At 39.3% G+C, this 12,496-nt stretch overlaps 1 protein-coding gene across 5 annotated transcripts in view; it reads right to left on the bottom strand.

Moving 5' to 3' along the window:
- The window catches only part of LOC139937159 (uncharacterized), a 51,544-nt gene that overhangs the window by 3,039 nt on the left and 36,009 nt on the right, over positions 1 to 12,496 (bottom strand). For all 5 annotated transcript variants that reach the window (XM_071932195.1, XM_071932198.1, XM_071932194.1 and 2 more), the window contains exons 15-26: positions 11,927 to 12,055; positions 11,209 to 11,469; positions 10,517 to 10,738; positions 9,672 to 9,968; positions 8,306 to 8,431; positions 6,810 to 7,583; positions 6,225 to 6,485; positions 4,853 to 5,179; positions 2,743 to 3,273; positions 2,225 to 2,305; positions 1,988 to 2,095; positions 795 to 915 (exon numbers count right to left, since the gene is read on the bottom strand). In XM_071932195.1, the coding sequence (XP_071788296.1) occupies positions 795 to 915; positions 1,988 to 2,095; positions 2,225 to 2,305; positions 2,743 to 3,273; positions 4,853 to 5,179; positions 6,225 to 6,485; positions 6,810 to 7,583; positions 8,306 to 8,431; positions 9,672 to 9,968; positions 10,517 to 10,738; positions 11,209 to 11,469; positions 11,927 to 12,055 (3,238 nt within the window). The remainder of the gene's footprint in view (positions 1 to 794; positions 916 to 1,987; positions 2,096 to 2,224; positions 2,306 to 2,742; positions 3,274 to 4,852; positions 5,180 to 6,224; positions 6,486 to 6,809; positions 7,584 to 8,305; positions 8,432 to 9,671; positions 9,969 to 10,516; positions 10,739 to 11,208; positions 11,470 to 11,926; positions 12,056 to 12,496) is intronic.

Raw genomic sequence — 12,496 nt, 5'->3', positions numbered from 1 at the left:
ACATATGCATAAACCAACAAACCTATAAAAATTTGAGCTAAATTGGTCGTCACAGTTGCGAGAGAATTTTGAAATAAAAATGAATATGTTGCACAAGCTGAGGTCTCGAAATCAAATTCTAATATTTTAGTGAGAAACTACTTCTTTCTCAAAAACTACGTTACTTCAGAGGGAGCTGTTTCTCACAATGTTTTAAACTATCAAAAGCTCCCCATTACTTGCTACCAGGTGAGGTTTTATGATAATAATTATTTTGAGTAATTACCAATAGTGTCCACTGCCTTTAAGTGCACATCATAAAAACAAACTTAATTATACATTGTAAACTGTGATAAAAATAAAAACGACTTTAATTGAATTTAACTGGGCCACTATAGTATTAAAAAGTCTTGGTTCTGTGATAATTTGATTCCCATTGGTAAATCACTGTTCTGTATTATTAATAATACGTATTTGGTTTGCAGTAACACCATGTGTGTATCTATTTGCCTGGTAGAATTTGTTCTTAGAGAACTGTCTTTCTTTATTCTACTAGATATATCGGAAGTTCGGAAGACTTCTCAGTTCTGAAAAGTACTGTCCTGCTTTTTAACTTGTACCCTGGCGGAAGGTATAAAAAAAAAAATAGGCTGGGACTACTACTTTAACTTTTAGGATTGTAATTGTAACTGCACTATCGCAGGGTCACTTCTTGAATTGGTCTCAATGTTTTGACTAGCTTGCTCTAATCATCGACTGTATTATTATTATCATTACTAAATGAGAAGGGCAGACCAACGAGAAGACAAACTTACCTCGTGTTTGTCGTTTCCTTGCCAGTATCCACAAGAGCCTTATCATCAGTGATACTATTACTAGTCATGGATGAACCTCTGCAAGATGCTAAACCATCAGCCTCGGAGAGTCTCTGAGCATCTAAGATGAAAATTAAGACACAAGATCAAAACCTTCAACTTTTGTTCACTCTCATTTTTGTGACAATTTTCTTTTAAGAAACTGTCTTTGGATGTACCCCTGATGCTAAAGTGTATTTATTTTGGTTTTACCCTTACACCAATGTGTGTTAGCACTGTATACTCAGTACTTACCGAAGTTCTGTGAACAAAAATCCACAGGCATATTCGTCGGTTGGGATTCGAACCCACAAGCTAAAGTGATCAAACCCTCAGGAGCAAGTCTAAAGAATCTAAATTGTGTAACCCTCCCACTGTTTGATCCCTTAAAATCATTCTCTGAGGTTTTGCATTGTAAAATATGCCAGCCTAAATGATCAACATGATCACAGTACACAGTCAACCCTCCTACTGTCTGACCAATCAATATCTTTTTGTGTGGCTTTGAATGACAGATAAACTATGTCAGACTGCGATATATCATGTGGCGAATGCTTCTTCATGGTACACAGTCAACCCTCCTACTGTCTGACCAATCAATATCTATTTGTGTGGCTTTGAATGATAGATAAACTATGTCAGCCTGCGATATGATATCATGTGGCGAATGCTTCTTCATGGTACACAGTCAACCCTCCTACTGTCTGACCAATCAATATCTTTTTGTGTGGCTTTGAATGATAGATAAACTATGTCTGCCTGCGATATGATATCATGTGGCGAATGCTTCTTCATGGTACACAGTCAACCCTCCTACTGTCTGACCAATCAATATCTATTTGTGTGGCTTTGAATGATAGATAAACTATGTCAGCCTGCGATATATCATGTGGCGAATGCTTCTTCATGGTACACAGTCAACCCTCCTACTGTCTGACCAATCAATATCTTCATTTTTGGCTTTGATTGACCTGCAGAATCCATGTGATGAATTGATCTACAAAGTACACTTAGGTAGGCCGTACAAAGTTAGTTCCTTGCACAGTTATGCCACACTGCAAAGCCCATGCAGTTGAATGGTTTCAAATGGTTGGTCACCTCACTGGTTAATGTAACCAATAGTAGGAGGGTTAAAGGATAACAAGGATTCTCACCAAGTCTCTTGTGTTTGCGTTTCCTTTTTACCAGACAGACTATGATGATTGTAGTGGCAACCGCTGCAAGAGAGCACAATACTACGATCACAGCAGTTTCTCCAGATTCTGCAATCACAAACAAAAAGATCAGCTACAATCTTGAAAACCAATATAGAGGACAATGGAAAGAAGGCCATGGCATAGTAAAAGATTGTTAACAAAAAAAATACGCAATAATAAAGAATATTTACTTACTGTTGTTTTTCTTTTCTTCTTCACTTTTAGGTCTAGCTCCAAATCCATTGGAAGTATTTTGTGCCTTCAGAGTAGACAAGACTGACAAAAATAAAATATATTGTGGATTAAAAGTACAATGTTACAAAATGAAAATGATTCAAGAAAGGTTAACAAATCTTGCATGTAAATATCTGTTAAAACCAACCATATATGCATTTGATCACATCATCTCATTTTAGGCCTGGAATTTCATCTTTGAAAGGAAAAGGCCATTTCCCTTTTGTAAAGGGCAATTCTATTGCAAAATCTGACAGTCTATTTGAACCTTTTAAAGGGGGCACCAAAGGCCAAGACCACAGCAGCAGAGACCATTGCCCCTGTGTAGTTCTAGAACTATGATGTATAAAACTACTAATCTGTAAAAATCCACTAAAACACATCTGTATGCATTACAGCATAACAACATCTATTCAGTACCCAAATTTCCCTTTAGCCCCCCCCCCCCATCGCAACCCTTTGTGCATTCCCAACCTTACCTATTTCACACTCAGTTCCCCCGAATCCCTTCTTGCAGATACATACACCATCCGTCTGGTTGCAGGTTGCTTGGTTGTAACACACACAGCTGTGCTCACAGCTCCAGCCCCATTTCCCTTTCTCGCACTCCTTTCTCTCAGGGCAGCTGCCATTCCGCTGGTCACAGACATCACCCGGGCACGCACACTTGAAGGCGCAGTCTCGGCCATAGTATCCCCAATCGCAGTTGCTCTCACAGTATACACCTTTCCAACCATCCAAACAGTCGCAGTTACCATTCACAGGGTCGCATGATCCCTCGTTGTTACATTGACACTCCTGCAGACATTCGTTGCCGTAGTAGCTTTCATTACACGGAGCGGAGCAGTTGGCACCTTGCCAACCCGGCAAACAGTCACAATGACCTGCGATATGATCGCATACGCCATGGACGCAATCACAGGCGTAGCTGCATCGGTGACCGTAGAAACCCTCTTGGCATGGTCGGTTGCAATGCTGTCCAGTCCACCCATCTGTACAGTTGCAATGACCTATACAACAAATTCAAAGCAAGAAAAATATCAGATATTTGGTACATTTTCACTGCCCTTACAGCTTGTTTACATTTACAATAAATGTGATGGGCTCTGCAAAAAAGAGTCACAAGGGGGGCAATTAACTTATTGGGTTTTATACGTGGCTGAAGAGAGCATACAACAAGCTTCATTTTGACATATCTTGCACACTTGTATCATGTTTGGTTCAAAAGCTATGACCTTTTAAAAAATAGATTATGTCACAATCTGAAAATAACCCATACTGGGGAAACAGGGCTCCCTTTAATAAAAACATTAATTATTGTTGTCTAGGGGCTGAACAAAAAGTACATGTTTTATTCACCTTTAACAATCAAAAGCGAATGTTTTTTTTTCAGAAAATGTAAAAAAATAGACCCTAAAGAACCATAAAATAAATGTTGAAATTGTTTTTCACCCTCCCATCACTCAACAGCCCTGTGCTGGAAAGTGGGTTGTGCGACAAGAGACTCATTTTTGTAGAGCCTGTCACAAATATAGTTTAATTTGTGTGGCTGTTTTGTTTTCAAATAGAGAGGAAACACAAGGAGATGTCCAATGATCTTACAGTTGAATCTTGTTGCCAGGCAGTGTGTTGTCTGATAAAGGCCTAGTCACACTGCAGCAATAACGAAAAACGATAACGATCACGACGCATGTGCGTATTCTTCTGCGTGGAGCAATTCAACCAATAGCATGCATTCTCTTTGCCTCGTAAGGGTTATCGTTTTCATTATCGCTGCAGTGTGACTCGGCTTTAAGGTGTGTCATTGAAACCATAGATATCAACTTTTGATGGCAGATCAAGCCTACAAATGCTTTGTTTTCAGATTTTTTAATAATAATAATAATAATAATAATAATAATAATAATAATAATAATAATAATAATAATAATAATAATAATAATAATAATAATAATAATAATAATAATAATAATAATAATAATAATAATAATAATAATAATAATAATAATAATAATAATAATAATAATAATAATAATAATAATAATAATAATAATAATAATAATAATAATAATAATAATAATAATAATAATAATAATAATAATAATAATAATAATAATAATAATAATAATAATAATAATAATAATAATAATAATAATAATAATAATAATAATAATAATAATAATAATAATAATAATAATAATAATAATAACAATAATAATAATAGTAATAACAAGCAGTTCTTATGTAGCGCATATTACACAAAATGGGTTTTAAGTTTAGATTGAAGTTGTTGTATAGTGGAACAGTCTTTGAGATTGTTGGGAAGAGAGTTCCTTAGTCTAGGTGAAGCATATTGGAAGGAATGTTGACCGTAGAACTTTGTGTGAACTCGAACTGCTGTGAGAAGACCTTTCGAACTGGAACAAAGTTTTTCGCGGAGGGTGATAGTGTTGAATTAATTCCTGGAGATAGTCTGGTGCTAATCCGTTTTTGCATTTGTAGGTGAGTGTTAGGAGTTTGAAAACTATCCGTGATTTAAGCATACAAAATAGTTATAATGATGAAAATACAGAGTTTGAATGTCAGTACCTGTCACATGGTGGCATGGACTCTCATTCTCACATTGACATATGTAGTTACACCCGTGTCCGTACGTGTTTTCACTACAAAGCAAAGAACAATCATCATCAGTCCATCCAGGTTTACACCAGCAAGACCCAGTCCTGGCGTCGCAAACACCCTCATTCATGCAGCTGCAGTTCTTGCTGCAGGCGTCACCGTACGTTCCACTAGGGCAAGTTATGTTGCAATACTGGCCGATCCATCCAGGCCGACAGGTGCATGAGCCGCTAATATGGTTGCAGTGTGCGCCGTTCTCACAGAGGCAAATTTCATCACAGTGGTGTCCGAACATTCCTAATAGGATGAAAATTACATTTGAAATGATCAAAGAGCCACAGTTTAACGGCAGTGGAAACTATTGGTTATTACTTAAAATAATTATTAGCATAAAACCGTTCTTGGTGAGGAGTAATGGGGAGAGGTTGATGGTATAAAACATCGTGAGAAACAGCTCCCTCTGAAATGACGTAGTTTTCGAGAAAGAAGTAATTTTCTACAAATTTGATTTTGAGACCTCAAGTTTAGAATTTGAGGTCTCAAAATCAAGCATCTGAAAGCACACAACTTTGTGTGACCAGGGTGTTTTTTTCTTTCATTAATATCTCGCAACTTCGACAACCGATTGAGCTCAAATTTTCACAGGTTTGTTATTTTATGCATATGTTGAGATACACCAAGTGAGAAGACTGGTCTTTGACAATTACCAATAGTGTCCACTGTCTTTAAAGGCACGGACACCTTTGGTAATATTGTCAAAGACCAGTATTCCCACTTCATGTATCCCAACATATGCATAAGTTCACAAATCTTTGAAAATTTTGTACTCAACTGGTCATCGAAGTTGCAAGAGAATAACGTCAAAGAAGAAAAACCTTTGTTGCACACATTTGTGTGATTTCAGATGCCTAAACAAAATTCAGGCCTGAAGTCTTTTAACATTCGAGTTAGAAATCACCTTTTTTCTCAAAACCTACATTAACCCTAGCTGGAGCGCAGACCGCATAATGAGAGCCAATATTGAACGACTGCTAAGGTGGGGCCTAAAGAGATATAGCCCGGATTGCAATTCCTCAGTTGGAAGAGCACTTGTACATTACTCCAAAGGACACAGGTTCAAATCCAGCTACAGTAATTTTGTCTGTGCTTTTCTAACCAATAATCAATATAAGAATAGATGGATTGACATAGCGTCATCGACCGCCGTATTTGAAGTTAAACAACGCAAAAAATGCACACGCGCTGCGCATAACTCTCAGACAATGATAGCCTTTCACACGCGCACGTTTCATCAAAGATGGTGGTCAACGACGTCATGTGCAATCAATCTACAACTTCATACCTTCCCAGCAGTGTCGATCACATGATGGTCCCTTCCAGCCAGGTGTACAGTCACATGACCCTGTCACATGATCACACAACGCATCATTCTGACAGCGACACTGTAGTGTGCAGTTTTCACCGTACCAATTCTCGTCACATGCCGTGTCGCAGCGCTCACCAATCCAGCCATTGCTACAGAGGCATTCCCCGGTATGTGGTGAACAATGGACAGCATTCTCACACCAGCAACTGTTGAGGCAATCTTGACCATATGTTCCTTCTGTGAACAAAATCATTATTTGAAAGATGTTAAATTTGCATCGGGGTAAAGAATATAAATTTTGGTTTAATCCTTACACACATCGGTGTAAGGGATAAACCAAAATTAGTAATATTTTTTGTTATAATGAATAGTATTTGATGTACATGTATAGCTTCTACTTAAAGGGTAGGTACTGTAGTTTTTGAACATATTATTGCCTGTTTTACAATGTTACTTTGGAAACAATAAACCTTAACTTTAACTTGATGATTTAATGTTGCTTTAGTTTATTGATGCTGTTTCACATTTTACAAAATTTTGAAATATTAGATTTTCACTTACCATTACACAGATTCATGCACAAGTCCCCCTTGTACCCTGGTTGGCATGTACAGTTACCATCAACCGGATCACACTCCGCCCCGTTCATACACAGGCACAAAGAGCCACAGTACTGCCCATAGGACCCTCTAGGACACACCTCACCACACCTCGTACCCATCCAACCTGGTAGACATTGGCAGTCTCCATCGACGTGATCACACCGAGCTCCGTTCATACACTCACAGGTAGACGTACAATTGAGTCCATACGAACCATCCTGACAAGACTGGGTGCAATTCGCTCCTTGCCAACCTGCCGTACATGTGCATTGACCGTTCACGTTGTCACAGTAAGCCCCGTTCTGACACGCACACGTGTCAAGACACAGGTGACCGTATAATCCAGCTGGACACGGCAACTCACACAAGGTAGAGTAAAACCCAGGCGGACACAAACACTGACCGGTGGTTGCGACACAGACAGCAGCATTATGGCATTCACAGAGCGACGAACACTGCCAGCCGTAATATCCCTCAGGACATGTCACATTACATATCTGACCAATCCAACCGGGTTGACAGTCACATTCACCGGTGACATGGTGACACACCCCGTCATGTTGACACTGACAGTCATGGTGACAATTCTGCCCGTAGGAGCCAACAGGACACCTGTATTCGCAGGAGTCACCTTGCCAGCCCGGGGTACAAGAACAATGACCAGTCACTGGGTTACAGGATGCATCGTTCTGACAGGTACACACATCAAGACAGCGCAACCCAAAATGACCCTCTGAAAAAGACAAGAAATAAAGTAAAAGTAAAACTAATTCAACTAATTCAATGTTTACAAAAAACCAGAGTTGCACAACATAGGAATTTATATTTGGTTTGCTGTAACCACATGACGAGCGTGTATCTACTTGCTAGGTAGATTTTTATTCTACTACTGTAACAAGTAGATTTTTTGGAATTCTTGAGACTTCTCCGTTCTGATAAGGAGTTATAGTTTGCAATAATAAACTCTTGACCAGAAACCAAGTGGAAAACCACTGCCAGGCCCAACCTCCAGAAATCAGGTTGAGTAGACATGGTAGAGAGTCAATCTAAAGCCGGGCTCTCTATGACGTGTACATACATTTATTTTATTTATTTATTTTCATACAAAGAAAAGGCAATACAAATATGACTACACAGAGAACAAGCCTGCGGATAACCAAAAAGCGAAAATAATCACTATCTAAAGGCGATCCAGACAATACAAATAACAAAGGCACAAAAGGGCACAATGACAAAAACATCATAAAAATTTGGAAAATAGCACATCAAATAGCACATACAGACCAAGCCGGACAAGTATTACAGATTAAACAAGTAGGTTTCAGCGACCTTTTGAACTTGATCAAAGAGCTAGAACTTTTGATAGAGTGTGGGGTGGAATTCTAAATCCTAGGGCCTGCATTTGAAAATACTCTGTCTCCTGATTTTCTGGTGGTTCAGGAATATAAAAGTTACCTTGGCACGGAGTCTGGCACCAGACTCCCATCCATCCAGCAGTGCATGTACAGGATCCATTGATGTGGTTACACTCGGCATCATTCTCGCAGCGACAGACTTGATTACATGACTCACCATACCAACCTGTTAATTCAAAGAGACATTTCAATTGAAATATTCAAATAATAATATCAAATTCTTCTCATAAAAAGTTAGATATATTGTTGCTATTGAATTTTTAACTCTTCCTTTTTTACAACTGTTCCCAGCAACAAGTCGACCAAAAAATCATAAGAAGCATTTAACTCCGATTGTTTTTTACGGTTAAAAGAGCGAAACTGTATGTTTTTTGTAGATGTATTACCACATGATACCATGGTGCAGGCCTGCAGCCGATTTCACGAAACTTTACGCAACTGCGTAAATCCACTTGCGCAACTTTTATGGCGCAAGTTGCTCCATAAACGTTGCGCTAGTGGACTTACGCAGTTGCGTAAAGTTTCGTGAAATCGGCTGCTGCAGCTTATCTATCATTTAAGGGTGCGTTTTGGTGGTCATAACCAATGACTGTTTCATGATTACCCGATGGACCTTCTAAACAGACACACAAACAGTTTTTGGTTATGACCTGTGACCCCCAAAACGTATCTCTAATCCACAGTCGCTAATAATGAATGGTCAGGCTAGATGGGAGGGTATAAAGAGAGGCAGGAAAATCTATATGAACAAATAAATAACACCCCATGAAGTAGGAAAAAACCATGGGATGCGCCACACAACTGACACTCTCTAATACTTAATCTAAAATCTTGATTTGAACCACAACATTCAAATCTCTTCTCAAAATTTATCCAAAGTCACAGGTTTTCAAGAACTTATTTTGCTGTGTCTCTTTCTTTTATTTTGGTTTTGGTTTTACTGTGCCTTGAACACCCAGCAGGGTGGTTATAAAATAAGACATACGAAAACGTTAATGATCTGAATGTATATTTGGTTTGCGGTTACACCATGTGTGTATCTTCTTGCCAGGTAGAGTTTGTTCTTAGAGAACTGTCTTGCTTTATTCTACTACCGCGGAGTAGATTGTTCGGATTTTCGGGAGACTTCTCAGTTCTGAAAAGAACTGTCCTGCTTTTTAACTATTACCAGGGCGGGTGGTATAGAAAATAGACTGGACTACTACTTTAGCTTATAGGATCATAATTAACTGTACTGCCGCGGAGTCAGTTCTGAATTGGTCTCAACGTGTCGACTAGCTTGCTCTAGTCATCGTCATGATCTCCAAAATCAAGACATTGCATTGCGCACAACAAGCAGATACAAAAATGATACGCATTACAAGTCTTTAAAATTATTATTATTGATATACTATAATCATGCTTACCTGACTGACATGACGCCCCACAATGATCACCCTCCCACCCAGGGGTACAAGAACAAACCCCTGTCACATGATCACAGCGTGCTTCGTTCTGACACAGACAGCGTTGATTACAGAGTAACCCATAGGTACCAGCCTCACACATCATCTCACAGTGAACACCATGCCATCCAGCTGTGCAGGTACAGTCACCATCTATATGGTTACAGCTTGCGCCGTTTTGGCATGTGCAGGTCTGTCTACAGAGTGCACCATACGTTCCTGTACTACAAGGCTCGGAGCAATTGCGACCCCTCCAACCTTAAGAGGGAGAGAAAGAATGAAGAAACAGTTTGTTTGAGTATTTTCTGTATGACACAAAACACAAACGGCCACAGATTTACAATTAACTTACTGATGGTAGAAAGCTTCCCTTAAAATACTACTAGTTGTTGTAGTTTCTGAGACATCAATTAAACAATTTCGCAAAAATAACTTTCGTCTCAGTGAGACAAAAATTACTTGACCACTTCGCCACAACACACCGAGACCCAATGAAAGAAGAAAATTATGCTAAGTAAATTCCCTAGCTAAGCAATAACTTGTACCAGTCACAGCAAAGGTAAATTATATAGTATTTTGGCTGGTAACAAATTTTTGCTAAGCGAGAGTTTTCTGTGCTTAGCAAGGTTAGGGCTTACATGCTTTATGAAATTGGGCCCTGGAGCTAAGATTGATGTTAACTGGAAATCAAGTGTGATGTCACAATACAATGGTGATAGTGAAAATTTGTCTTGCGATGAATTTTATCACTTTGTAAAATGGGCCACAGGTGTGATTTGAAATGTAAAGAAGTAAAAGACCCATACCTGGTGCACAAAGACACTCTCCTGTCACGTGATCACACATAGCTCCATTCTGACATGTACAGATGTGGGTACAGCCGTTGCCAAAGTAGCCCTCTACGCAAGGCGTATCACAGTGGGTTCCCAACCATCCAGGGGTACATGAGCATGATCCATTGATAGGGTTACAGTAAGCATCGTTAAGACACTCACATAGCTCCAGACAACCCAGGCCGTAACCGATTCCTACAACGAGTAAAAGATACAATATGTTCATATTGGAATCACAGGAATGGTAATCATGGGAATTAGGCCTATACAAAAAAAATGATTTCTTTAATTATGGGCGACTGAACTTAAAAAGTAAATTGACAATATTAATTGATTGGTGAAAACTTGATGAAATTGATTTTAATCTTCAAAAATCAATATACTGTTAACCTTATCAAAAAGCATAGTGTTTAAAAAAATCTAGCATTTTAGGTTTTTGGGTGGATGGGGGCGGGGCGGGGGGGATGCTCTTCAACCTTCCAATCAATACAACAAGATCAGATGACACACCTGGGTCTTAATCTCAAGTTAGGACGAGTTACAAGTCCTAACGTAGGACTAGCTTTAAGTTTTAATTAACTCCTACTGAGTCCTAGGACTAGTCCTAAGTTTAATAGGACTATCTTTGTAAAATCAACCCCAGCGATACTTTATGAGCTAATTACCAGGTCGTTGACACTGTTCTTGACAATATTCTCCAATGTACCCCGGCAAACACGAGCACTCCCCAGTCACATGATCGCATCGCCCCTCGTTCTCACATCGGCATTCCTGTTGGCATTGAGAACCAAAGAACCCATCGCCACACGGCAAGGCGCATGATGGGCCGATCCAACCGTCGGTACATGCACAGTTACCAGTCACATGATCGCAGGTTGCATTGTTGAGACAGGTGCAATTGGCTTGACAGTCTAGACCATGGTAACCTAAAAGAGAAGAACATCAAAGATTACTTAATATCTCTTATGAACAATTAAAGGGTGTCATGGCCCGAGTGCTTCACAGCATCAAATTCAAGTTCAGGTGGCTGAGTCATCAAGGCGTGGGTTCGAATCCCTGTCACCCAGGGTTAAAAGAGTACATGCGAGGGCAGAGGTGGTTCTTGTGATTGAATTAGCTTGGTGCGCTACATACTTAGCACCACAGACTGTACACTCCAATCTTGCAGACTGTGTTTGGCTCGTGCAAAGTATTTGTTTTCTTCTCAATGTTTCAAAAGTAAACACAATTTTTATGACACAATGTTAAACAAATAATGTCCAGTGTAATTCTCATTCTGCCATCGTGATTATTTTAAAGTAATATTATGTTGTCTATTCCATTACTTTGCCCTTTTTTCATGCTATTGTTGCCATGGAAATTGATTAATGTCATAAGATATACCTTCATCGCATGGCTCATTGCAGTAGATTCCAATGTAACCAGAGCTGCAGTAACAAGTCCCGTTCACATGGTCACATGTTGCTCCGTTTTTACAAAGGCATGTCTGGTTGCACCGACTTCCATAGGAACCTACAGTAAAATATAACGTACAAGATAAGAATACCACCCTCATAGCTCAGAGTAATTGTGGTGTGTCATGGCTGAGCGGATCAAAATACTGAACTCAAGCTCTGGCGTTTCTGATCAGCAGAGTGTGGGTTTGAGTCCCGGGGCCAATTTCATAGAGCTGCTTAAGCACAAAATTTTGCTTTTAAGCAAAACAATCCTTGCTTAGTAAAATCAGATTACTGGCCAAGACTCCACTCAATTGTTATGCTAAGTCAACAACAGCTAAATACCAGTCACAAGCAATGTGGCATGACATTTTTGCCAGTAACTGGTAACATGTGTAAAATAAGCGAGCTATTTTCGTGCTTAAGCAACTTTTTTGCTTAAGCAGCTCTATGAAATTGGCCCCTGGTCGCAGCAATTGTGTCCTTGAGCGAGATACTTAACATTAAGCTGTAGGTC

Source organism: Asterias amurensis, chromosome 5 (assembly GCF_032118995.1).
Source record: "Asterias amurensis chromosome 5, ASM3211899v1".
In the NCBI taxonomy this organism is placed as follows: Eukaryota; Metazoa; Echinodermata; class Asteroidea; order Forcipulatida; family Asteriidae; genus Asterias; species Asterias amurensis.
Note: the sequence above shows the minus strand (reverse complement) of the source record. Positions and strands in the feature narration are given on the sequence as shown.